This window comes from Pteropus medius, unplaced genomic scaffold, assembly GCF_902729225.1.
Source record: "Pteropus medius unplaced genomic scaffold, Ma_sr-lr_union100, whole genome shotgun sequence".
In the NCBI taxonomy this organism is placed as follows: Eukaryota; Metazoa; Chordata; class Mammalia; order Chiroptera; family Pteropodidae; genus Pteropus; species Pteropus medius.
The window spans coordinates 10,166,435-10,191,980 of record NW_024340849.1 but is presented as its reverse complement, the minus strand read 5'-3'; the positions used below and the strand labels follow the sequence as shown (position 1 = coordinate 10,191,980).

The window sequence follows — 25,546 nt, the reverse complement described above, 5'->3', positions numbered from 1 at the left end:
TGGTTCCTAAACCCCCATGGGAGAGGCTGCCAAAACCTCGAGCTTAGACCCAAGTGAGAGAGTCAACTGAATCAGCAGGAAAAGACTGGCCGGACGAAAAGTAGAGTAGAACTGGAAAGCAACTCAGAAATCACCAAGAGTGATTTTCAAGTTTATTTCTTCCAGTAGAATTCCTTTCACTAGACAAAATACATGCTGACCAGTTGACTTGGCCATTCTTCACCTAGCTCCTAGGGGCTCCCAGGAGACAGTCTTTGAAAATCTCTCCTGCAGGTCAACTTCTCATTTTTTTCCAATAAGAAAATAGAGGTCTAGGAAAAGCTATCTGTTTGGGAAAATTAAGTTATACACTTACCTCAAAAAAAGAAAAGAAAAAAGCGAAAGAAAAGAAAAGAAAAAAAAAAACATGGAGGTCTGGAGAAGCAAAGTGACCTACTCAAAGGCCGACAGCAAATAACAGGGACAGTGTGGTGTCCTAACAGGTCTCCTCAGCTGAGGTGAGTCATAAAAGGGGGACCAAGGATGGCATTCTGATTCCTCTCTGTTCATCGCAATGTTAGTGCTTTTCTCAGGAGTAGGAGGGGACCTTCGGAAGATCGTCAGTTTTGGTACCTCTCAGGTTTGTTCCTTCCTGACCTTCTGTTAGTGGGGATTAGTACCTTTTATTTCTTTTCTTTTCTCCTTGAATACAGGTCAAAACTACTAGGGACTTTTCAAAGATGCACAGAATCATCTGCCCCAGAGGCTTCTCCTTTGTGAATCATAAAATAAATAGACCTCCAGAGAACAGGGCCCCGCCTTTGCCAGAGCCCACCTCTCACCTCTGGGTGGCCCCCTGCCTTGCATGGGGCTCCTCTCTGCTCTGCCCTGGCCCTTCTTGTGTATGTCAAATAAAAAGGCAAGCGGTATGAATCTAAAATGTCAGGATTCAAGAAAACTGTAATACCAACCTGCTTAACCAAGCATTTCTGGAAGGGAAGAGCCCCTTTGATGAATGTTTTTAGACTGTTTGCTCACTGTCCATCTATCATAGGCCCTTGTTTGCCAGTCCCTAGCAGATCATTTATATGTGCCCAGAATCCCAGGGTAATGGGCATGCTCTAAAAATAAATGGAACAAACAAATTAGTGCTTGAGCTTCTCAAATAAATCCAGTTGAATTAGATACCTAAAGTCAGTCAGTCTTGAAGAGCAGTGGAGACTGTAATGAAATCAGAAACTGGCTTTTTTTTTTTTTTCACAAAAAGTGAAAAGAGGGAAGAAGCCTCATTTAAAACGCATGAAAAAAATTCAAGAAATAAAGGGAGTCATATTTGCAGTCATTGTTATTTTTGAGATATTGTCTCCCAACTGCCTCTTTCGACAGCTTCAATTCACCTTATATTTCTAGAACCCTCCATTGACTTTAAATTCAGGTCATTTCAAAAGTGGAATCAGTGACAGTTTCTTGACAATTAATGTATATGGCCAAAGAGAAGGTAAGGTTGTTTCACCTCAAACAATTATCTTTCAAAAAGGAGGAAGTAGCCCAAATTTTCACATCCTTGTTATCTTTCCTCATATGAGATTCTTATACTTGGTTCTACTTGGGTTAGACACATGAGCTAGAAACACACACACACACACACACACACACACACGTATACACTTAGGCATCCTTGGTTGAGACCCCACAATGTACTGGGCACTGTTCTAAGTCCTTTATTTGCATTAACAGCTTTAATCCTCACAACCACCCTACAGATCATGCACTATTATTATCATCCCATTGTAAATCAGGAAACTGCTAATTTCAGATTCTTATAGAGGTCACCTTAGAAAAGTGGTTTTTTAAGAGGCAAAGAGCACAGTCGCCTAAGATTTAAAATGTATTATGCATTTAAGGTAAATTGCATTTAAAGCAGACATTGGACATCTACCCCTAAAAAAGTTTATATTTCAAGTTAGCCTAAATCACATTTTCCTTTTTCAGATCTTTTAACTGGGAAGATGAACTATGACCTTGTAATGTGGATGATTTTCTTCCTGGGCAAATGCAGTATTTACTGAGCACCTACTATGTGTGGAAGATTGCTTTGGAAGCTGTTCGGGAAACTGATGACGTGTACCTGGATCTTCGCCTTCAATCCAGTCACGGTCAAGAATAGCACTCACAGTCACACACACGCATATGTTTACTCATGCACACACTCACACTTATTCTCCCTTCCTCCGCTCAGAGCTGAGACTGGGGTGAGGTGAGTGGGGCCTCCCAGATGCCTCATTTGCCTCGCCCTCCTCCAGGCCCCATCCTCTCCCTCCTAAACACACACTATATGCCACAATTAAATATAACAAAATATTCAAATGAAGGGACTGTGGGGAATGCACGACATCCATAGGTGGTCAAAGGGAGAGGCCGATGTAGACCTGACATCAGTGAATTCTGATTAACAAGCAAAGTTGCCAAGCCAGTGAGCCTTGAGCATGAACATTTTGAGGAAGAGGAAATGACTTTATCTCAGGAAGACAGATGAACAGGAACAGCTCATTAAAATGGGTTTGATGGGCAGGAAGGAGAAAGCAAACTTCCCCACAGCAATAGCAAAAATCTAAGGGCAGAAAGTGATGAGATGTGCACAGAAGAGAACCCCAACCACCCAGGTTTTCCAAAACTGTCAGTACCTCCGAAGCCTGATGCTACTGAGTTAACCCTGAAGATAAGATGACTCACACACTCATTCATTCAGCAAATCTTGGCGGAGTGTCAATCACGCCACTGGATGCTAGGGGATGCAGTGGTGAGCACAAAGCATAGATAGGTCTCGGTCTCAAAGGGACAGGTCCCAGGCAGGATCAACAGGGTCTCCTCTGTCAGTGGTCCCTAGTTCAACTCTCTTGTAGGAAATGTTTCTCCATTTAACCCCACATTCACTAATTGTTTCTCTTCAAAATTTACATATTCAGCCTATCTATTTTTTTAAAAGCAAAACCCCTTTTGCCAGAATATATAAACCGAAACCATTCTGATATTAATACGGTCTGTATAAAAATAAAAACCACACCAAATATCTTTCTCGAGAAAGATGAGGAGAGCGGGGCTGAAAGTTCAGGAGGTGCAAACATTTTCCTTTGGAATGAATGAATGTTGCCCATTTGATGGTTTGAGGATGGGGCAGATTAGCATGGGATAAAAGTGGGACCATTTCTTGGTTGCCCAATATAAAGCTAGAAAGGAGATGTGATTCATCTTAAGTAGGAAGGCCAGGGGACTAGGTTACTTAACTGTGCAGTGGGGACCATGTGATAGAAATTTATGAACGCTCGAAGAGTCTTTATATTGCCTATATATTGAGTATATTTGAAAGTAAATATTACAACTATTGATTTTGTTCCACGAAATTTATATTTCTATTAAAGCGATGTTCTATAAAATGGAAAAATAATTTATTTTTAATTCATGTGTTTTGCATATGTTCGTAAATTCCTTTGCCTAGTCCACTAGCAGTGGTTTTCAAAGTACTGCCCAGAGGGCCAACTGGTCTTCCTACTGGATTGCCCCTACCAGTCCCAAAACTTTTTCTTTAATGCCTGAATGAGATTAACCCATTAGTAGCTACCTACATATGTTTTTTTTTGCTAAATTTGGTGTTTTTAGTACACCTGAAACTTACTGGATTTCATTGACAAATGTCACCATAATAAAAATAAAAATAAAAATAAATAATAAATTTGGTATTTTTAAACTAAAATTAATGCTTTTTAGAGTTTAGAGAGTTTAGGCATGGCTCCAATTCAGTATTTTACTAATTCAGTATTTTACTAACATTGTAAGACTTCTACTGCACATGTGCAAATATGCAAATAGTTGAACGTCTACAAGTTGGGGGAAGGATACAGATTCACCCTCAGTACTGCCTTGAATGATCATGTTTTTTAACTGCACTCTTCTTGCTTCTTAATAGCAAATTATTGTTAGCTTTGTTGATCATCATCAATTTAGTTTGTTGTGGGTTGTTTTTAACCCATTAGTATGTACTAATGAATATTTATGAATTTTTAGGCTATAATTTTCCCAAACTACTCTGGTATGTATGCACTGTGCCCAAGTATGAATCATCTACACCCTTATTACTAAAGCAGATGTTACATATATCCCACCATAATTTCCTAATGTGAGAATATTTCCCTAGTAATGTGTGCAGTACATGGAATTTAGCACGAAAATCACTTAAATCTACTACCAAGGTAAATCTAACACAAATATTGTTACATTTGCATAACATTTTAAAATAAAAAAGCAAACATATGAGCTAATGATTTAATCTAATTACATAAATAATAAGCACTTTATGAATTTGTTTTTTGCTAAATTTTATCTGGGGTAAATTAAAATTGTGAATTATTACTCAAGATCAATATTCCCTAAACTGTGTTCTATCAAATGTTAATACATGTTCTGCACATAATGAATTCTTTGCTCAGATAAGTTGAGAGAGAGAAAGTGATATGTAATATGTTCCCCTTTTAGAGATTTTCAAGGCTCTTTAGCATACTGTGGTAGTTACTTTTATGTGTCAGCTGGGATAGGTCACAATACCCAGATATTTGGTCAAACACTAGTCTGGATGTTGCTATGAAAGTATTAAATAGATGAGATTAATATTCAAATTGGTAGACTCTGAGTAAACTAGTTTGTTCTCCATAAGGTGGGTGGGCCCATTCAATCAGTCGAAGATCTTAAGAGAAGACTGAGCTCCCCCGAGGAGGAGGAGTTCTGCCAGCAGACCACCTGTAGACTTGACTGCGACAGCAGCTCTTCTTAGTGTCTGCAGCCTGCTGCCCTACTCGGAAGATTTTGAACTTGCCAGCCTCTACAATTATGTGAGCCAATTTCTGAAAATCAATCTCTCTGTAGATGATGACAGACAGATGATAGATAGGTACATGATAGATAGATAGATAGATAGGTAGATAGATAGATAGATAGATAGATAGATAGATAGATAGATAGATGATAATAGACAGATGATAGATGATAGATAATAAAGAGATAATAGATGATAGATAGATGATACATATATACATACTTAGACGGATATAGATATGTATATATACCATATATGATATATGTATAGATGATAGAAATGTATAGATATATGTATGTGTATACATACAATCTAGGTACTTAGACCTTATGTATACATTGATCTTATATACATATATGTACATACGTGGGGGAAAGCATAGACACACACACACATCCTATTGGTTCTATTTCTCTAGAGAACTCACACATGTTAAAGCTCTGAAAAGTTCTACGATTTAGAACACTACCTGTTTAACCAAGTATTTTTCCAGTTTAACCACAATACATTTTTTTTTCATATAACCCCTGCTAATATCTCAAAATATAGCTCAGGAAATGCTTTTCTCAAGACTTTACCTTTAGAGGCTGATCTGTAGCCTATGTCTGCAATACCAGCCTCTAGGTCCATTTGATTCAGAAACCAAGAGCACAATAAGTATCGGGACAAAGGACTCCATATGTCCTTTCCTCTGCACATGACGCAGGCAAAGGAAAATAACCACGCGTTATGCAAGCACAATGAGCTGAAACGTCCATTGTGGAGCTGGTCTCACACATAGTGATGTCTGATGAAAATATGTTCCGGCAGAATAGACCCCACACTGTGCCTTTGTGAAATGCTCCTTTGTGGATATTCTTGGGGACCGAACATTTATACTGAAATACCATCCATTGCAGTGTAACACGACACAAGTCAATGCACAAATGGCAGGGAGCCTAACAAGAAAAGCCGACTCTGTTTCCTAAAAGGCCTCGTGCCTCCTTTGTCTATTACTGTTCCTTCTTGAATGTGTTTATACAAATGGTCCTCACTGGCCCCAATTTATCCTTCAGATCTTACCCTAGAAGTTGCTTTCTCCAGAAAGCCTTTTCTGACTTCCTCCCAACCCTGAACCCACTAGGTCAGCTGGCCCTCTTCTCTTAAATGCGTTTAAACAGCATGTACCTCTCTCTTCATTGGACATAAACATGGTTTATTTATTAATGCCTGTCTCCCCCACAAGACTGTGAGGCCCCTGAGAACAGGGGACATTTCTATCTTATTTTTCTCAGCATCCCAAATGCTTGGCATCTGTGGGACCTGAGTGAAGGAGTGAGTGAAGGGGAACTCCTTCTAATTGTCCTCATGTTTCTATGTGAATAAATGATCCTTTCTTTGTTGCAAGATCCCAGTACTTTTCCCTACTCTGATCTCTCGCTAAATATCTTCACTCTTTCAACCTTAAAACATATCTGTACCAAGAGTCCATGACATGTTCATCTGTATACATACACACACACATATATTCACCCAGTCTTGCAAATAATAGACAGTCATTTATCAAGCCCAATAGTGTGGAGATAGGGAAGGCAAGGAGCAGTAAGTATGTGGAATGAGAGAGACTGATTCCAGTTACAACTGCATCATTTTTGGGGTCAAGTAAAATGGTGCAAAAGTTTTCAAACCTATAAAAAGAAAGGCAGAGGCTCAGTCTAATTCTAGGACCAGTTCCTTTCCCCCCAGCCCTAGTGCTATTTCGTGTACACCAAATATGGGTTAATCTTCCATGAACTGTCACTGGAAACAAAGGCATTAAGACGAATAATGCATTGGCAGATAGGCTTCATTTCGGGAAATTTGGCTGAGTGTTTGGAGGGGATTGTGTAAGGAATGAAGGTGAAGGTGACACGCAGTCAACACCAGGCCTGGCTCCGTCTACTTCTGGCACACGCTTCACAACTACCCTCTGGACTTTCAGCTACTCACACTCAGTTCTCTTTAGAGGGGCCAGAATGGCAAAGATCTTAGAGCTGACATGGGCTCACTCTCTCCTTCAGGCCCCATCCCCAGAGGCAGAAAACCTGTGCCATCTAAATGGAGTGTTATCTGAAGAAGTTGCCAAAGTAGGTTACTCCAGACAAGACACACATGGAGGGATCTCCCATGATCCCCTCTCCTTCACCCTGGCCCCCACTAAGTCTATACAGAAGTCCCCTCCAACCCAGTCCTGGCATAGAAGAGCTAAGACCTGGAGAATCAAAGGCATCTCTATCTGGTAGAAAAACTCAAGCATAAACAAACAGCTCTCTAATGATAAGAGAATCCCCGCAATCATCTCCCCACCCCCAAACCTCCACCACCCTACTTGAAACCAGGGAAATTCACACAGGAATTTCTAAACTATGCTAAATAAGTTTTCATTTTCAAAAATCTGGACTCCTTATTATGAAGCTTGCTTTTTGGTACAAGAAATGGGTATTGAATATCGTAAGCTCTCACTTCTGAAACCATGGGATTTTTTAATTTCCCAGAGAGAGCCAGAGCGTGCTTATACTGGCATCCATGCACATTAGGTGATTAACCTCTTAATTAGGATCAGGCCACCTGCTAAACTGAATTGAAATTCCTTGACGTGATCCATAGTTATTGAAAGACAGGATTTTTTTTTTTTTTTATCAAAAAAGGCGCTCCAAAAAGGCCCTCTGTCCCATTGATGAAAACATATACCGAAGGATACCTTTCCATACTCAGAGCCAAGGCAGGTCACACCGCCTCTCAAGAAACGTAAATGTTCTCCTACACTCAGTATGAGATGGTCCACCTGGGGTCTGCCATACATGGTGTCATTTCTAAACAATGGCGGATAAAGGTAGGGCCACCAGAAGCTACAAAAACCCAAGTTGCAAAAACGTGCTTGGGCTTACTCATTACAAATGAGTTTTTCATCTTCTCAGAGGAGCCACTTGAAGGTCACCTCCACTTAAAATCCTTGGCTCAGGAGCTCCTTATTGCTTTATTGCCCTAGTCTATTAAAATTCTAAAGTAGCTGGTGATGAAAATCCCAGGCAATTTTTTTATCTCCTTGGTGTGAGGGGAAAAGGAAACCAACACATGAGTCTATTTGAAATAGTTTTATGAATTTTAATCATAGCAAATGTGTTTTAACAGTAGTCATAAAATCAACATTACCACATATACAAAGGACAAGACATCAGTTTGGCATACAAAAATACCATGTATTAAAATTGGGTTCATTGGAAAAACTCAGGACCTGCTATGACACCATCTACAACAGAGAGAGCAAGCAAGAATGCTTTTAAGACATTCAGATTTATAAACAGCAGCTTGATATCCCCCTTATGAAGTTAATATTTGGCAACATTTGGACAACATTTTCTACATAGCCCAGCAGCTCACTTATCTGTAGGCCGATTTGGCCTTTTAAAAGAAAAGCTCCTAAAATAAATAATCCACATAATTATAAATGAAACATGTCAAGGACTTGAGTTAACAGCCTCTGAGCAGCATTAATCTAGCCATTTGACTGGAGTATTAGTTATCAAAAGGGCCAGGGAACCCACCAATGGAGCCATAAGAATGGCAGGAACCCTGTGTAGCAGCTGCATGGCTTATGTTGGGAGTTTGTAACCACCCCAAGCTGAAACCAGCATCCCCACCTGCAACTGTCAAGTGAGGCAAACAGGAACAAGTGGTGGGAGAAAAAAATGTAATAAATGACAACAACCAAGATAGAAACCAAAATATTCTTGAACAAGTCTCTCCAATAGTATGAACCTGACTGAAGTCGAGATACATCCACAGCACAGGCATGCATCCACGGTTCAGAGGGCATCGTTACTTTGTAATGACTCAGCAACCAACTCTAGGGCAGGCTCTGAAATTGCCTAGTGTGCTGACAACCCAGAGCAGCCTCATGGGACCACCTCATCTGCTGAGCACATTCCCTATATGTCAACTTAAATATCTTGAATTAAACTTGGTAGGCCACACTGGAATGACAAATTGTGCTTTGGTCAAGTTATTCCCAGTTGCCCTCTGTTTCTTCCTTCATTTGGTTTCTGCCATGACCGACCTCCAGCTTCTATATAACTGGTTTTGGAGCTATAGTCCCATTCCGGATTCCTTTCCCTTTTATGCAAGCGTTTTCTCACTCACCGGGAGGACCCGCCCACCTGTTGCTACAGACCAACACAGGATCCACTTAATAACTGGGTTCTCCCTCGGCCAGGAAAACTGGAGCAGGGATTTTCCGAAGCACAATATAAGATACCAGCTACTCCACCCTCCCACTATTCGAATACAGATGACATAGATGTCAACTAGTTCGCCGTTAAGGGTCATTTCCTCATCTATTTCTTTCCTCTGACAGCTCAAGCTCCTTCACCACCATCATATCCAACCTTCTACTTCTAGATTCTCAAAAAGCAAATGGCAAATTAAAAACTGAGCTTACCTTTGGAAAACTCTTGTTAAACTAGCCCAATAACTCACAACCCAGGGAGGCCACAGAAGACCTTCACATGGGCTACTAGCCCTATGCCCTGCAGTGATGAATTCAGAGCAGTGTTCTAGGAACAGCTAGAAGAGAACATTCCCAGAAAAACAGACTTCAAGAGACTCCCCGTTCAGTACAATGCCACAAATAAGACTGATTGTCCCTAAAAAGATAATAATATGAACAGTATCAAAAACTTTAGACTAGAATAATAAAGTCTAGCTTAACGAGATGAGTGTTTTCAAGCACCACGACATCATAAGTGAGATATACACAGTGGGAGACCCCAGGCAGTGAATCCTGAAAAAAATAATAATTATTATTATTATTGGCCTGACTGGGCAGGGAAACTTGTGCAGAAAAATCAGAGCCATATAGTAAGAGTTCAGGAATAACAGTGTGATGACTTAAGCAGAGCCAAATAATAGCTATTTCGAAGACAGAAAGTAAATGTCCCACACCTGCTTACGTCCTTCAATCATCAATGGCTTTCCAATAAAATGGATATAGAACCCACCTTTTCGTGTGTTTGAAAAGTCTCAAAAGTTTAGTTACACAGAAATTCCCAAAGGTGGTTGACTTGACATAATGTATGTAGCCTACAGAATTTAAGATATTAACATCTAAATTCAACATTATATAACCCGCGTATTGGAAAACATGTCTAACAAGATTTTTACTTGATTTTTAACTCCTATTACTGCTAAACTGTGTACATATGTATATGTATAGACATAGATATATATCTACATATAGTGAATTGTGTCAGAAAAATCAATGGCTTGAATTTTCATTTATTTTTAAGAAGTGTTTCATGTTTAACAAAATTCATCACCAACTAATCATCATCACCTTTGAAAAAGAGACTACTGTTTTGAAAACGGTTACTGGATTATGATGACTATCTCATTTTACTTTAGAGTTTGTTTTGGTAAAGATTATTCTGTGAGTGATAGTTTACCGAGAATGATGGAAATGGTAAGGAACAGCTTCGTTCTTCTAGGTCAAGGATGACAAATAAACTGACTAATGACATGTCTTGTGGAAAATAAAATGCTGACTAGTTAGCAGCATCATTTTGCTCAGAGAAGATAGAAATTCAAACCTTTTTGTATATCACTCCTCTCATACCAATACCTTTTGGACTTCTAACTACCTCTTAAGTCTAAAGAAAAACTACCATTTCAGCAAAAAAAAAAAAAGATTTTTAATAATTTTTAAAGACAAGCTAAAAAGAATAGCCAATGGCCATCCATGAGCTCTAAGGGGAAAAAAAAATCAACTCTATTCTGCTAAATTGAAGCAAATGCATTTGGCATATGTTATATTTAGTAACAATGAAAAGCGGACTAACCAACCATACATACAGTGTGGGTTTTCAAATAAAGCCATGGGAACTATTTAAATGAATATCTAGACTGGAATAAATACTATATTATCAGGAAGAGTCTGAACTTTCTATGAATATATCAAAACTGAATTTTCTGCTTCCCTTTACTCACTTAAAAAGCAATTTTAGTAACTTTAATAACCCTCAAGTCTTTAAGTTCCACGAGCAATGTTTTTTAATTTTGGGAAAAAAAAAAAAGGTGCCTTTGTGCCAGGCTGTAAATCTTCAATTCTTTCTGTGATAATGAAAATGAAAAAAAAACAAAAAAACAAACAAGACTAAAACTATGTCAAATCTCACTCTAAAAATAGTACCTATGTTTTAGTCCAGCAAATGAAAAATGATACCCATATGCACATACCAAATACAATGACAAGCTGGCAGACTTCAAGGGCAAACAAAAACTCTCTATGAACAGTGCAAAACAAGCTTGCTCTTATACTTCACACCTTACTAATGCAGCAATGAAGTCTGGGTGAGATGTTGGATGTGAAGAGGGATTTCATTAGGCTTTTTTTTTTTTTTTCTGTAACATTTACTTTTTGGCCACAAGACCCTAAACACATTTTCACAGTACAAGTCATGCATAGCTTGCAAGTCAAACGTTTTACAGCTACTGTCTAACTACTATTTTTGGATAACAGATTCACATGCAGCTAATGATCCCAGAAAAGGGGCTTCACAAAGCACTCTTTAAGCTTTGCTGATCATCCCTTGATCCAAAGCATCTAAGTAATAACTCCAAAGGGCAATCAATGACTTTTTGCTGTCATACTTGAGATCATATACTTTTTAAGCCCAGAAATTTTTTTTTTTTAGCCAACTGCATGTTACTAAGCCACAAACTGTCTTCTTAGCCTTACTGTTACTCCAAACACTTAGAAGCTATCTCCCATTGCACAACCATCCACAACTGTGCTAATTTTAAATAACTTAAAACTAAATAATAAAATACAAAATCCAGTTCCCCAGTCGAACTAACCCAGCACTTCAGTTGCCCCACAGCCAGTGTGGCTAGTGGCTACTGTATTGGACCACACAGGTTATAGAACATTCCCATCATCACAGAAAGTTCTACAAGATCCCAAGGGCAGCACCAGGACATGGTGTACCCTTCAAGGGACCCGCTCTTCAGTCATGCACAAGATTAACCTTAAATTATATTCTTATAAGAAAATACCTTATAGCTTTCTGATCATAAAATATGACTAGAACTGAGAACAGATATGCCTTTTCATCACAACTTATGCCCCGAGTCATTATACAAAAATTTTCCAAAAACAATGCTTTTTGACAGCATACTTGGCTCTATTTAACATATTAAGCATTCTCTTGCTTAGGTCAAGATCATTAATAAAGATGAAAATTCATGCTTCTTATAGTTTACTATTTACACAACACTCATTGTCCTTTACATACGGGGAGGAGCAGGGAAACCAATGGTTTGCAATTTTAAAAAAATCAAATCACATGGTTTTCTTTAAAAGTCTGTACTCATCCTTAAATCAACCCTCCTTTCATTTCCCAGAGAGGTAGATGCTAACTAAAGTGAATATGTAAATCTACTAAACTAAAAAACAACAACTTGAAAGCAAGAGTTGAGTTAGTAAAGGACATTCATCCACCCTGAAAAAGGTCATCCACAGCCCGACAAAGATGTCAACAGGCCTAGGAAAGGGCGAGAAGAAACTGCAGTGCAAAATTCTTGTCTCCCTTTTGCTGCAGAATCACAAGCTGCCCTGCACCTCTGTGGGCCTCAGCAGACTCACCTACAACGGAAGCCATCAGAAGTTGCTTTCAGTGGTAACTTTCTGTGCTTTCGGTTATGGAGGTTTTTTTTTTCCTTTTTCATTGATGTGCAACTGTGAATTCTGGCCGATTGTGTCACTGGACTTTTGTCACATGGGGTAGATGAGTTATTAGTGTCATTGGCTAATGCCAGAAGAGGCCAGAGCAATGGGATACCAAATATTATCATATCATTAAGTCTATAAAAAGTCTATCAGGCAGGCTGGAGACACACATCACACACACACACACACACACACACACACACACACACACACGAATGCATACCTTAACAGGTGCATAAGGAACTGCAGGCAGAATTCATTTAAACAGTGTTTCTCATGTCAGTAAAACTCACACACAATTCTGATTTTGGTTGTTATTGTTACCTTACATCGTAAAGTCAAGACTATCACAGAGCTGATTAATTCTGCACTGCTTAATTGCAGCTCTAGCATGGGATTATGTTAAGTAAAAGTTACATAGACATTTTAACTCAATGGTTTTGCACAAAAAAAACCGAGCGCTGTGTTGTCACACACATTAGTGTCTGTATATAACCTACTTAACACACAGAATCCTATCAGATACTATACTACACAGCCAGTCATTTCATACTGTACATAAACATATGTAGATATCATTTACAAAATTAATTTAAACATGGCCTGGCTTAAAATTGCAAGGGCAAAGTCCATTTGAAATGTTGTCTTCTTAATGCAACATTTCTGTGGGTTGTTTTTTTGTTTTTTTGTTTTTTCCCCAAGAGAAATAGAAATTAGGTCAAACATGCATTACAGGGGCCTGGTTGAGTTTGAGAAATCGACACTAAACCAACAGTATATTACGTTACGTAATAGAGGATAGCATTCAACTAATATGATACCTAAATTATTAATACCAAATAAATCCTAGATTTGTTGTATAATGCCCAATAGCTTACACAATAAAATGGCATTTTAACCTAATTTCTAGTCTGAGCTTTCAAATACATTTCCTAAAGGTCTTACGAAAAATTTGAAAGATTTGAAAAACCCGAGTTTGTATTTTTACACTGAATCCTCACAGCAATGAACAGTGTTAACTTTGGATTCTAGTTATTATACTGTCATTTTATCTCACATGATTTCCATCACTTTAATGTGCATATTTTTACTGCTTGAAGGTAATAGTTAGTGTATAAGCAAATTAAATTGTCTTCATCTTACACGTTGATTTCTAGCCTTGCTTTTCGGAACCAGTCACTGCTTGTCTTTCTCTCCTCTACTTTCATAGATTGAATGGAACACAAATAGACATATTTATGAGTGAAGTCCTTGTCACATACCACTTGCTTCATGAATTCCCTAAGAGAAGCTGGAAAGAACTATAAAGCTCGCAGCTTCTTCTGAATGCACACACATCCAGGCATAGGAATTTACCATTTAATACTAGTAGATCTTTCTTCATGAGCATCTAGAGATAATTACACATTTAAGAACATTTGAGAATTTAGGATCAACTGGTCCACTTCAATCAGGAATGTGAGTCATTGGTTTACCTTGCCACTTTTCTCAATAAAAACATATTTCAAAATACAAGAGATATTCTCACTTATACAACAAGAAGAAACTAGATTTCTGAATGGTTTAACTCTCATGGAACAATATCTTTCAAAAAAATAATCATGGACTAATTATTAAAATGCCAGTCCGGGTTTGTCATCAGTTACCAACACTCATGGCTATTACAATACCCCAAACTAGGAGAAAAGACAGAATCTGTTATGCTCCATTTGTGCCTCACAGAACACAGGACTTGAATACACAGAAGAGGAGCAGGTGTTGGAAGTGATGAGTACGTGACATCTCACTCAGTGGGTCCTGGTGCTCAGGGATGGCCACCGTTTCAGACCCCGGACTCATCCATGTCCACAAAGTCCTACCATCAAGAGTCTTCTGAAAAGATTCAAAACCTGAGGTAAATCAAATCACACACACACGCACACACACACGAATACATAATATTTACATTTAAAATTCTTATTTTGTGAGATGGCTTGAGAAAAATTGGCATATAGTTTTCCTGTGGGATTAGGCATTTCTCATTATTACTCAGTTTATTGCTCCCCCGTTGGGCTTTCAATTTCATAAACACGTATAGAGCTCTAATCACAAAGGAAGAAAAATGAAGGTACATGACAAAACACAACACATTGGAAACGTTCGAATATTTTCTTTAAAACGACTGTCCACTTGACTTATTTTAATTTGGGTGCCATTCAAAAAGTATAAAAAGCCTTAGCAACTAAACGAAGACTGGGTTTCATTTTTAAAAGGGAAAGAAACCAGCACTGCACGTTGTCGCTGAATTTTTACGTGGATTCTCAGGTTTAATTCTACTTGTATACACAGCATCTTTGTTTTAATCTACCACATTTAGAGAAGATCATATTGTATGCACTGGCACAGTTTAACGTCTAAGTAGAATGTGTCTATCTTGTAACATGATTTTGAGAAATCATAAATTACAGTCCATTTAGCAAATGACTATGAGGATGCATGCAATCGTCTTCGAAGCTGCCGCCGTCAATACTCAGAGCAAGCTGCCTGGTATCTTGTTGAGACCTCGCATTCTGCCCTTCATGTTTGTCTTGGGTTAATTAAGGGGCAGCCCAGAGGCCAGCGCTCGGCACCAAATGATCAGCGTGGCCCCCATCTCCTCACCTCGATCCCATCACCAGCACCTGCTCAACCCCTGGTTGGCACCCACAAGAGACTCCCCGCCGCCGACTTCAGCCACAGGATATCACAGTGAAGCGCTTAGAAATGCAAGACATGTTGTGGAGCACGATGCCGAGAAGGAAGACCAGGACGCAGGCCACCAAGATCACAGTGCACACCCCGGACCAGGTGGAGCTTTTCACCACGCCCCGCCTGTCTTGCTCCTCCTCCACCGCCTCCTGGGGAGCCCCGCCTTGCAGAGGCTGCTGCTCAGCAGGGATGGTCACCACGGTGACAGACTTCTGCTGGCTCCCGGGCAGAAAGCGGCAGCCCATGTCTCCTGGCAGCAGTGCTCGCTCCTTGGAGATGGGCAGCGGCAGCATGTAGCACCCATTGCTGGGAAGTTTGATGAAGACCGGGGTGTGCTCGGAGGCGTGCGGGATGGCAATGACGGCAAGGACCTCAGGGTCGTCAGGGAGCTGTGACACGGAGAAGCCGGGGGGCAGCTTGGTGATGCCCCGGCACCAAGGGCACCTCACGTCCTTCTGGCTTGTCCTCATCTGCTGAAGGCACACTGAGCAGCAGGTGTGTTTGCAGTCTAGCAACTTGGGCCTTCGCCGGGGGCTGTAATAATTGAAGCAGATCTGACATTCCATCAAAGAATCTTGGGAAAGCGTCTCCATCCTGGACTGGGAGCAGGAAAGTCAAGGCCAAAGGGAAGAAGCTTGTTCTCAGAGTCCACCACTCCAGCACCTTCGTTGAGTCGTGCGGGGTGCTCACAAGCATCTAGCGTATTCAGGTGTGTTCATTTCTGAAGGAGATACAAAATGCACACAAAGTTAATTGTTTCAAACAAGCTGAGATGTCAGCATATCTGATGGATTTATGCCACTATTCAAAAGTATTGACACTGGGTCAAACGCATAAAAATTCCCCACTTGTGAGACTGTAGGATTCCTGTAATGTCCAATGGCAGGTGAATGACTTGTCTCAGACAGCCTGTCACAGCAAACAATTTGCTCATTTTTAAAGAAATGAACACCTCTGTTGGGGTACACAAGGCCCCCATATTTCATAACGGGGAAGTCTGTTGTTTCTGTTTCATGCATTTCAGTGGACCTGGCTTATTCTTCTAAATATACCGGAGAGATTCTCTTGCTTCCAATAAGTTTGTAGCATTTTCTAAAAGTAAATTTCTTTCCTTTGATCTTCTGACCTTCTTTTCCTGACTCTACTTATCCTCCTGTAAGTACTCATGGCCAGGTATAGGTAACTTTATGATCTAGGTACTTCAGGTAACTAGTTGACTCATTTTACGCGGGTTAGGGCTGTTCCTCCCTCAGAGGTCATTAGAATGATGCCGCCAAAGATGCACATGCAGCCATCTGTTATCTTTCCCACCAAATCATTTGACCCAAGGGCATCCTTGCAATTGAAATTTAAAAGAGACAGAAACAAAAACAAAACAACAACAACAATAGCAAAACCACCAGCAGCAATGCACCTTCAGGCAGTCGGGTCACAAGGGCATACAGGAAAATAAATATTTTTCAGGCGGTTCTTTCAATTTCATTACTATTTAGGCTTGCACCAAGTAACACGGCAAGCAAAGACTATCAATTAACTGACCTTAATCAAGTAGTATACAGTGAAAGGTGGTCGGAGAATACTGGCAGGCAGCCCTCACCATAAAGAAAAACAAAGGAATAGTGTCAGCCTCCTCGGATCGACAGGAGGCGGAGTAACTTAGTTCAACTTAACTGGGGTTTCAGGAACCCCCTAGTGCTCCAGGGGTGTTTCAATAAAGGCTGCCCAACTGTGTTTCCTATTGAAAGCATCCACATTATGTGTTTCTGGATGGAGCCCTGATGATTCTGCAGAGAACTATCCAACCTCTACTGTAGAAATAATTGCCAGTCCTAGAAGCCCACCTATACCCAGAGGCAGGAGATAATAGCGTAGAAAACCTCCTCCACATTTTTCTTAAAAAGTAAACCTTCTTTTTCTAACTTCCTTTGTAAAATCAAGAATGCACCCCCTCCCCAATGATACACGATTTGTTAAAGTTAAAACTAAGAAGGTAGAAAAAATTTAAAGTAAAAAAAAAAATCATTGATAAAAATTAACCGTGACAATCAAAAGAGCAACATATTTTTAAAATATTTTAGCCATACTTAAGAGCCCCTAAACAAACTGAAAGTAAAATATAGTATTATATCATTCAGAAAGCGTGTATCATAGCCAACTATTTGTCTATTAATTCAAGAACTGTCTATTGAATAACCATTTGCTAAGAGTAGATCTTAAATGTTCTCACACATACACACACACACACACAAGATAAATATGAGGTGACAGATGTGTTAATTAGCAAGATGGGGAGTATCATCTCGCAAGGTATATATATTTATCAAACCACCACAGTGTACACTTCCAATATCTCACAGTTTTATTTGTCAATTATACCTTAATAAAGCTGAAAAAATGAAAATAAAAAATATCTATCGAGTATCTATCATGCACAAAGCTAGCTCCTATAGGACAGAAATATGAATCAGACCCAAATTCTACTCAAGCAATTTAAAGTTAGGTGAGAATGAATAAATATATTGTCTCTTCCGTTCATTTATTCATTCAGATTCTCATTGAATATCTACCATGTGTCATGGTATTTCTTTTTGTCTCTTGTAAACTAAGAACTTGTCACCACCCATGAGAAACTCTCAGGCTGGAAGGACTTAGTTATAATAAAAATACAAAGTGATACCCTGCCCTACAGGAGGAATGTGTGGAGGAATCAGAGACGGCTCAGTGACAAATCAGGATTATGGGGAGGATTCAGACATGTGAAATCAGAGGACAGGTTATTTTCAGGTCAGAAATCAGCATGAGCAATTACAGAATTATTTCTCTATTCCAGCTGTGACACTGCTGAGAGGATTTTTTTGTAATGTGAGAGGAACCTAGAGATGTCATCTCTAAGAGTTTTATAGTTTTAGCTCTTACATGTAGGTTTTTGATACAGATGCTTTCTAAAGAAACAAAGTTCTCACAGGACCTGCAAGCACCCTCCCACAGGCCCAGCCAAGGGAAAGCAGGTCCTACAGCGAGGGGGAGGAATGAGCCTAGCCAGACACGGGCCCTGGGCCGGAGACCACAGACCGTGGACAGCCTCGCGTGCCAGGCCAGGGATGTGGGACGTTCTACCGGGCCATGGGAAAACACCAGAAAGGTTAAGAGCATGAGAGTGATTCACCAGAAAGCTTAAGAGGAATGTGAGAGCGATTCATCAGGCAGTAATATTCAGGATAGATTCAAAAGGTCCCCTGGGACGCTATTATAATATTAGACAAGAGTGATGAGTAGCTGAACTAAATAGTAGCAATCAGCACGAAGGGACGCAGACTGCGGAGAAGTCTTACGCAAGTCGAGGGCTCTGGCCGTGCGCCACGTGACGCTGGGAGCGGGAAGAAGTCTTGGGAGGGCGGTGCTATCCTTAAGACAGACAGGGATCGCCAAGAGAAAGGCAACGAGTTCTATTCTGGCCATGTTCCATTTGAGGTGCTCGAAGGTATAAGAAATCTGTTATTCAGGAAGATGTCAAAGAGCCAAAAAGAAGCTGAAGACGTGGGGTTGTTATCGCAGGGAAAAGTCTGCACGAGGCGGCACCCACAGAGAAGGGACGTCAGCCCGAGGCAGGCAGAGCGGAGCAGAGGGACCTTAGGGGGCGTTTACGTTCCGGCCCAGGCGAAAGGAGGCGCGGGCAGCTTAGAAATGGGAACGTGTATGGGAAATGGTGAATGTGGAAGGGAAGAGAAATCTCAGGGTGTTAGCGACGAGGGTTCAATTCTTCCAATTTTATACCCAAGGTACTGAATTTATTTTTTCTTAAGAAAGAAAGAAAACACGGGGTTTGCTGGTGAATACTGGCAAATTCTCTCATCGATCCCTACTTTTTAAGCCCATTGACAGAGGTCAGGCCATGATAGCACAGACCACAGGGAGATGGGTGTGTTTCTAGGCAGGAAGGATTGATCACTTGGAGCTATGGTGGCAGAAATGACAAGGCTGGGGAGATGTGCCCACGATAAGCAGAGGTTCCTGCAGTTTTATGAATTTAGAGAGAGCGTTCCTTACGAATGCCACCCACAGGACAAACACCTCCAACACAAATGGAGCTGGGAACAAAAAATATTTCATTACGCCAATGTATCTCTTAACTTTCCTTCTTTCCATACTATTTACCTTCCTGCCTTAGGAAAAAAAATGTGGAAAGGAGCTTCACAGAATAGGAAGAATAGAGGTTTTGGCCCCAAAGAATCTTAAAGTGAATCGTTGCTCTGGCGCTGACTGCCAGCTGGGGCACTGGAGCAAGTCGGTCGGCTGCCTGGAGGCCGCATCCTCGCTTGGCCAAAGCTGCTCTCCTTTTCAATTTAATGATGCAGTCGTGTCTGAAGGTCAAGTGAGTTCAAGTTCACATACTGCCTGGTAGTGAAGGACGCGGTGCCAGTTCTCTCCCTCCTAACTCTCCCTACAATGCCATGTGTGATCTGCCCCCGGATCAGGCACTTCCCAGCTCTCAAAGAACTGCCATTTCGAACAGCTTGAAAAGAATGCAAGTGTTCTCCTTGGCCCTCCCCCAAGACCTGCCACACTGTCATTTTTCAACAAAACCAACATGCAATTTTATTCATGAGTTTATGTTCCAAGGAATACTCAGTTAATTGCTGTCGAGCTTCCTTAAAATTAGACTACTCAATTTCCAACTCCATCCAAGTAGGCTCTAGCCTTACGACGCAGGCTGAACACAAAAAGCAGAATGATGCAACAGTTCCTATTTTCCGTGCTCAGACACTCAGGCCCCTTTGACAGAAGCTTCTCTGATTTATACACCGATTTGCTCTTCATTAAGCCAGCCTGGATTGCATTTCAGTTTACTTTCTGGAGCATAACTAGTAATGATGATGATTAGTTAGGTAAAGAGGAGAAAATTTATGAGGCTATGGACCAAAGCTAATGAGGGATCATTCTTTCTCCCTTTCATCATACACTCAAGATGTGAGTCAGCTACAGAAGCGGATGGAAACACGGCTGACATTTGCTAGAAAAGAAAGTCACCGTTCCTGGTCGGAGGCGCAAGCACACACACTGGTGATGGCTTCAGAAAACATGGCAAGATGCGATGTTCAAATAAAATGCTCATTAAATTTCAAAGGAAAGAGTGCCTTGCTGGAATGCATAAGAACGAGCATACACTAAAATACACTGGAACAATTTTTAAATGTCACTACGATTTTGAAAGAATCTAAAGTAAAAATCAAAGAGAAAGACAGACCACAAAAAGGAATAGTGGTGGCTAAGGGAGGGCATTCCTATAAGTATGGCTTATAGGATAGAATTTATATGCTCAAACACTCCTTCATAAAGTGGTACTTATTTTCACATATAGTATCAATTGTATGATATGCGCAGATAAAAGGCCTTGAATAATCACTGATCCTGGTACTAATGCATGACTTGGTTTTAAAATACTCTAAAAAATAGATTGAGATTTATGTATATGGAAGAGATAGGATTTGGGGAAAAATCTGTGAAAAGCCAAAGGAGTATGTGTCTTGCTGCTGCTGTTTGGGGGGCAGTAGATATCTGGTACTTTATAACACTGATATATTTTCATAAAATTTCTTCTTTTTAAAAGTATATAATTTTCAGCATCTTTATAAAAGATGTGAGTGTGATAAAGTACTCTCATGACTTCAGTGGGTGGTAAAAATTGCACAGGTCTCCAACACTGAATTTTTATAATCCCAGTTGCTTTTAGAAAAACAACAACAACAACAATGAAATAAATAATCCAAAGAGTTTTATTTTTAAACTCTTTCACTCCTATACTCTTAAGACCCTTCATACATCCTGATTTAGATTTGTGACAGTAGCATTAACTATGGAGTCTGTTGCAAGAACTGATATTGATTACATCTGGCTGACCCCGAATTATTCCATTTGATGGTCTACATGAGGACCTTAAATTCAATGGCCGTGCTGAGAAAAATCTCAAAGTCAGAGGTTAAATTAGCCACTGTCCTGATTTTCTTATTGTGTTGAAATAGCCGGTCTTTCTGAAACAAGACACTTAATTCTTTGAGAAGATGTAAATATTTGAAATGGGATTAAACAAAATAATTACAATTCCATTTAATTTGGTATTTCTACTGGCAACACCACTTCTATTGGATCTTAGCAAACACTTCAATTAGTGGCAAGAATAGGAATGGTCTGGTGGTGACAGATGTCACCAACTTTTGGTCCTCTGGTATAGCAGAAAGCAAGTCTTTCAGGACACAATTGCCTAATACATGTAGAGTCCAATTGGTGTAACCACTGTCTTTGTTTTAATGGAGAAGGCAGTGGATTCCAGGACACTGATAATCTCATAAGAGAATTCCATTGGCCCAACCTCTAATATTTGCACTGTTTCTTCCTATAAGCATCTTGATTTGCTGCATTTAGCGATGCAAAGAATCTGGAAAGTGAAAACTGTCCCTTGAAAGTCTTAGATGACCAAAGGGGTGGGCAGGGGATGGTGACAGTGCTGGAGGCAGACTGGCCCTGGTAACTAAGGCAAGCAGGGCGGGACAGAGAGATCAATGGTTAAATGGGCAGAGGGCAGCACATCGGCCAGAATGCCAAAGTCAGTCCCTGCCAGCACTGCCCACTGGGACAACCACGGGCCCGATGGACCTGAGCACAGCGTAGGTGCCGTCCCTGTCTGCACACGCCAATGCTCTTGCTGCAAAAAGCACAACGAAGCAGCTGAACCTGAACCATGGTCTCCAGAGCACCTCATTTACACAAGAACATTTCACTTGAGTTGAGTTAGGGAAAAAGATAAATGAATTTGACCCACTCCCCAGTATAGTGATGCATATTTAAAATCACAGTATATTGGAATCAGGACACTTTAAAGAATTAAAGCCGAATTTCAGTATTGCCATGAGTGATGATAACGACTGGTTTTTGTTGGTTTGTTTGCTTTAATATCTATCAGCTGCTATTAGGGGTCAGGAGGCAAGGTTTTTAGCTCTAATTCTACCCTTAAGCAAACGGGTTAAGGGTTACTTTAAGCAAATCACCTCTCCATGAACCGCAGTGTCCTCACCTGCAAGGACACTGGACTAAATGATCGCCCAGTGATACCTTCTGGTAAAAATAATTCTGTGACCTAAGTAATTGCTAAACACACTCCTGGGTTTCTGACAGCAAGACAGAGCTGTCAGGCTCTTTGTTCTATGCTTGTTATACCTGACATTTTAAAAATATTATCTATTAATGATCTCATAAGAATGCACATTTACATGAGATAGTGGGGATCTAAATAAATGGGAGGCAATTTACACTAGAAGCTTCTTCCTTATGCCTTTGGTTTGGTTTAATGAGTCTAACTAGAGCTAACAACATACCAGAAACTGCCACCACTTTGTAGTAACAATCAAAAGAATAACTATTTTACGTCCAGTCAATAACCCTCTCAGATCAAGTAAGCTATCCCTGTTACCTGGACTTGCTACAGGGTGACGGTGGTCCCAACTTGTCTTTGAAAAGAAGCCTGCGTGGCTGTCCGGCTCGTATGGAGGCCAAGGTTAATGCTGGCCGTAATCAGACACACTGCTTCACCCTCCTTTGCTCTGATCACCCTTGACGGTGAAGAAAACTTGTGGACAGTCACAAAAGAGAAGAGATAATACAAAAGACCATCAGGAAATCCCCAGGCTCCCTGGAGAGAAAGATATCATGAGACAGACAGGAAGAGCAAAGGGAAAATGATCAATGACCCCAACACCCAGAATTCTGAGTAGAGACGAAGGACCTGACACGCCACGTAAGTAAAGCCAAAGAAATGGGAAACAAACATAAATCCTAAGTCTTCCCAATGGTTGGACATCTATGAAGGAAAACTATGTAGTGGGAGGAAAACATGGACTGGGACTCCACCGTGTGCTGAGCATTGGGCAAGGCACTGGGGACACCAAGGCAAACAAGTCTCCGACCTCGAGGAGCCTGGGTGTGCAACTCGAAGGAAGACCCGTGTACAGAGAACCACTGGAAAAGGAGGAAGGCGGGGCCGAGCACCGAGAGTAGACTCTTCCAGTGATGATGTATCTTCAATTGACTATGCACAGGACTGAGAACCACTGAGCAAAGAACTATCATTGCTTGTTAGCGCTGGAAAGGGCACTGGAGCCCGAAGAGCCCACAGGCTGGTCCGCTGTTCTTCCCACTCCAGAGACACTGGAGAGCAACAAAAGTCAGAGGAAAAGACACCAAAATTTATTTTATTTTTTTTGATTAAGCATCACATCTGACCCAAGTGGACACCATCCCAGGCAGCAAGGTGGGCTCTAAACCTCAAGAGACACAGAAGGTTAGAGTGGTATCTCAAGGTGGCCTAAAGATGACAGAGATGCATATAAGTCACTGTTGTGGGAAGGGTCTGGGGGCCCGCAGTTGTGCATTAAGGCCTGAGACTGTGACCCTCCCGGTGGGCAAGTTCCCTGGGCAGCAGTGGCCTCTCTCTGCTGTGGCCCGCATTGCCCCGTCCTTCACGTGCAGGGCACACGGGTCTCTGAAGGCCCCAAACAAACCTCGGATGTGAACATGTGCATTTTCGTAACGTGGACCACGCATGTGCAGTCCCCACTCCTATTTTTTTCCCCAATCTCGAATTCCAGCACAAACAGAAACATTAAGGCGATTCGTTTCTAAATGTTTTCCCGTTATATTTAGTCGACACCAGGGACCCACAGCCTCTTCTGTAAAGAGGCAGGTAATAAGTATTTTAGGCTTTTAGGCTTTGCGGGTCACACAGGCTCTTTCACGAATACTCAATTCTGCCGTCAAAATGTGAAAACAGTCATAGACAATAGACACTATTTTCAGGATCGCCTAGGCGAGGGTATGTTCCAATAAACTGCATTTACAAAAACAGGCCGCAGCCAGATTTGGCCAATAGGCCATCATTTGCTGACCTAAGATCTATATCATTTCTCATCAGCCCTGCTCTTAATCCCCTAAATTCAAATATTACTCTGGAGACACCTATCCTCAAATTAGCATACTACTCTAACATTCGTTATCTCCCCTGAGTTTCCTGTCAGGCGACAGAATACAAACTATTTTCATGGTTGTTTGGGGGAGAGAATGAGGGAACACCAGCTTCACAGACGCGACGTCTTTGCAAATGACTGTAGTCAGACAACTAGAGGAAAGACAGTTGAGCAAAGAACGCCAACAATGACAACCATGTGCCTGTCCCACCAACGACAAGTATTAAGACCATTAGTGAGAACATACAGATAGAGGTCCGAACTTTCTTCAGACTTAGAAATATGGATCCATTACTTCAAATGACTCCAGAATTCACTGTGACAGCTCCAGATTAAAGGCAACCCTTCATTCGATGAAACCGCACAGACATGGTGATCACGCATGCAGTTCCTGTGTCCATTTGTGTAGTTACAGCAAGCCACAAAGCAGCTGAAGAAATTCACATCTGGCCAGATCTCAGCTCTACACAGCAGCACCTTCCAGTGGCTCACTTTTACCCAGAAGGAACATTGGGTAAATTCCCCTTACAGATGGGGCATTCCTTCAGAGTGTTTCAGAATATGTACTTTTTTTTCCTTAAGATTTCTTAAAATTACCTGGAGAACATTCTATATTAAACACTTGCGAAGGATGGTACGTCAAAAACCTGGTGGGTTATACAGATATTTCTTTAAATACATTCATTCAAAAGCCATTCATAAGATCATTCTCTTTGAGTGGAGTGCTCCCCGCACCTCCCCTCAATACCCATGATTCCCTGCAGTTTAGCCTCAGACTGAAGTCGAAAAGATGTCCTAAAGGCATCAGTACTAAAATTAAGCGCCACTGGGAGTCAGCTGTCAGTCTGCTCATTACTTCCGCTTTCTCTTCCTTCCAGCTGCAGTAACTCAATGAGGGTTGATTTTCCATTTAGGCAAGGTAAGTAGAAAGAACAAAAGCACGAACCTCCCAACTCGATGTTGAACAGCGGTGCAACCAAATGCCACCTGTCATCAATCCGTCTTTCCTAGTCAAATAGTAATTTCCAAAGACTTCTCTTCTTGCTTTCTTCTATTTAAGTCAACTTTGAGATAAAATTTATCAACAACAAAAAGCACATTTTAAATGTGCAGTTCAACAAGTTTTGACAAAGGTATACAGCTGTGTAACCACCACACCAATCGAGCTATTCTCATCACCCAAAACGTCCCTTTGTGCCTTGTCCATCTATCCTTCCC

The 25,546-nt window shown here is 40.8% G+C and overlaps 1 protein-coding gene across 5 annotated transcripts in view; it reads right to left on the bottom strand.

Annotated features, from left to right (window-relative positions):
• Positions 1-7,946: 7,946 nt before the first annotated feature.
• RNF152 (ring finger protein 152) overlaps positions 7,947-25,546 on the bottom strand; it is a 70,291-nt gene continuing 52,691 nt past the window's right edge. For all 5 annotated transcript variants that reach the window (XM_039840271.1, XM_039840255.1, XM_039840279.1 and 2 more), the window contains one exon: positions 7,947-16,035. In XM_039840271.1, coding sequence (XP_039696205.1) covers positions 15,296-15,907 — 612 coding nt within the window. In that variant the 5' untranslated portion in view covers positions 15,908-16,035 and the 3' untranslated portion in view covers positions 7,947-15,295. The remainder of the gene's footprint in view (positions 16,036-25,546) is intronic.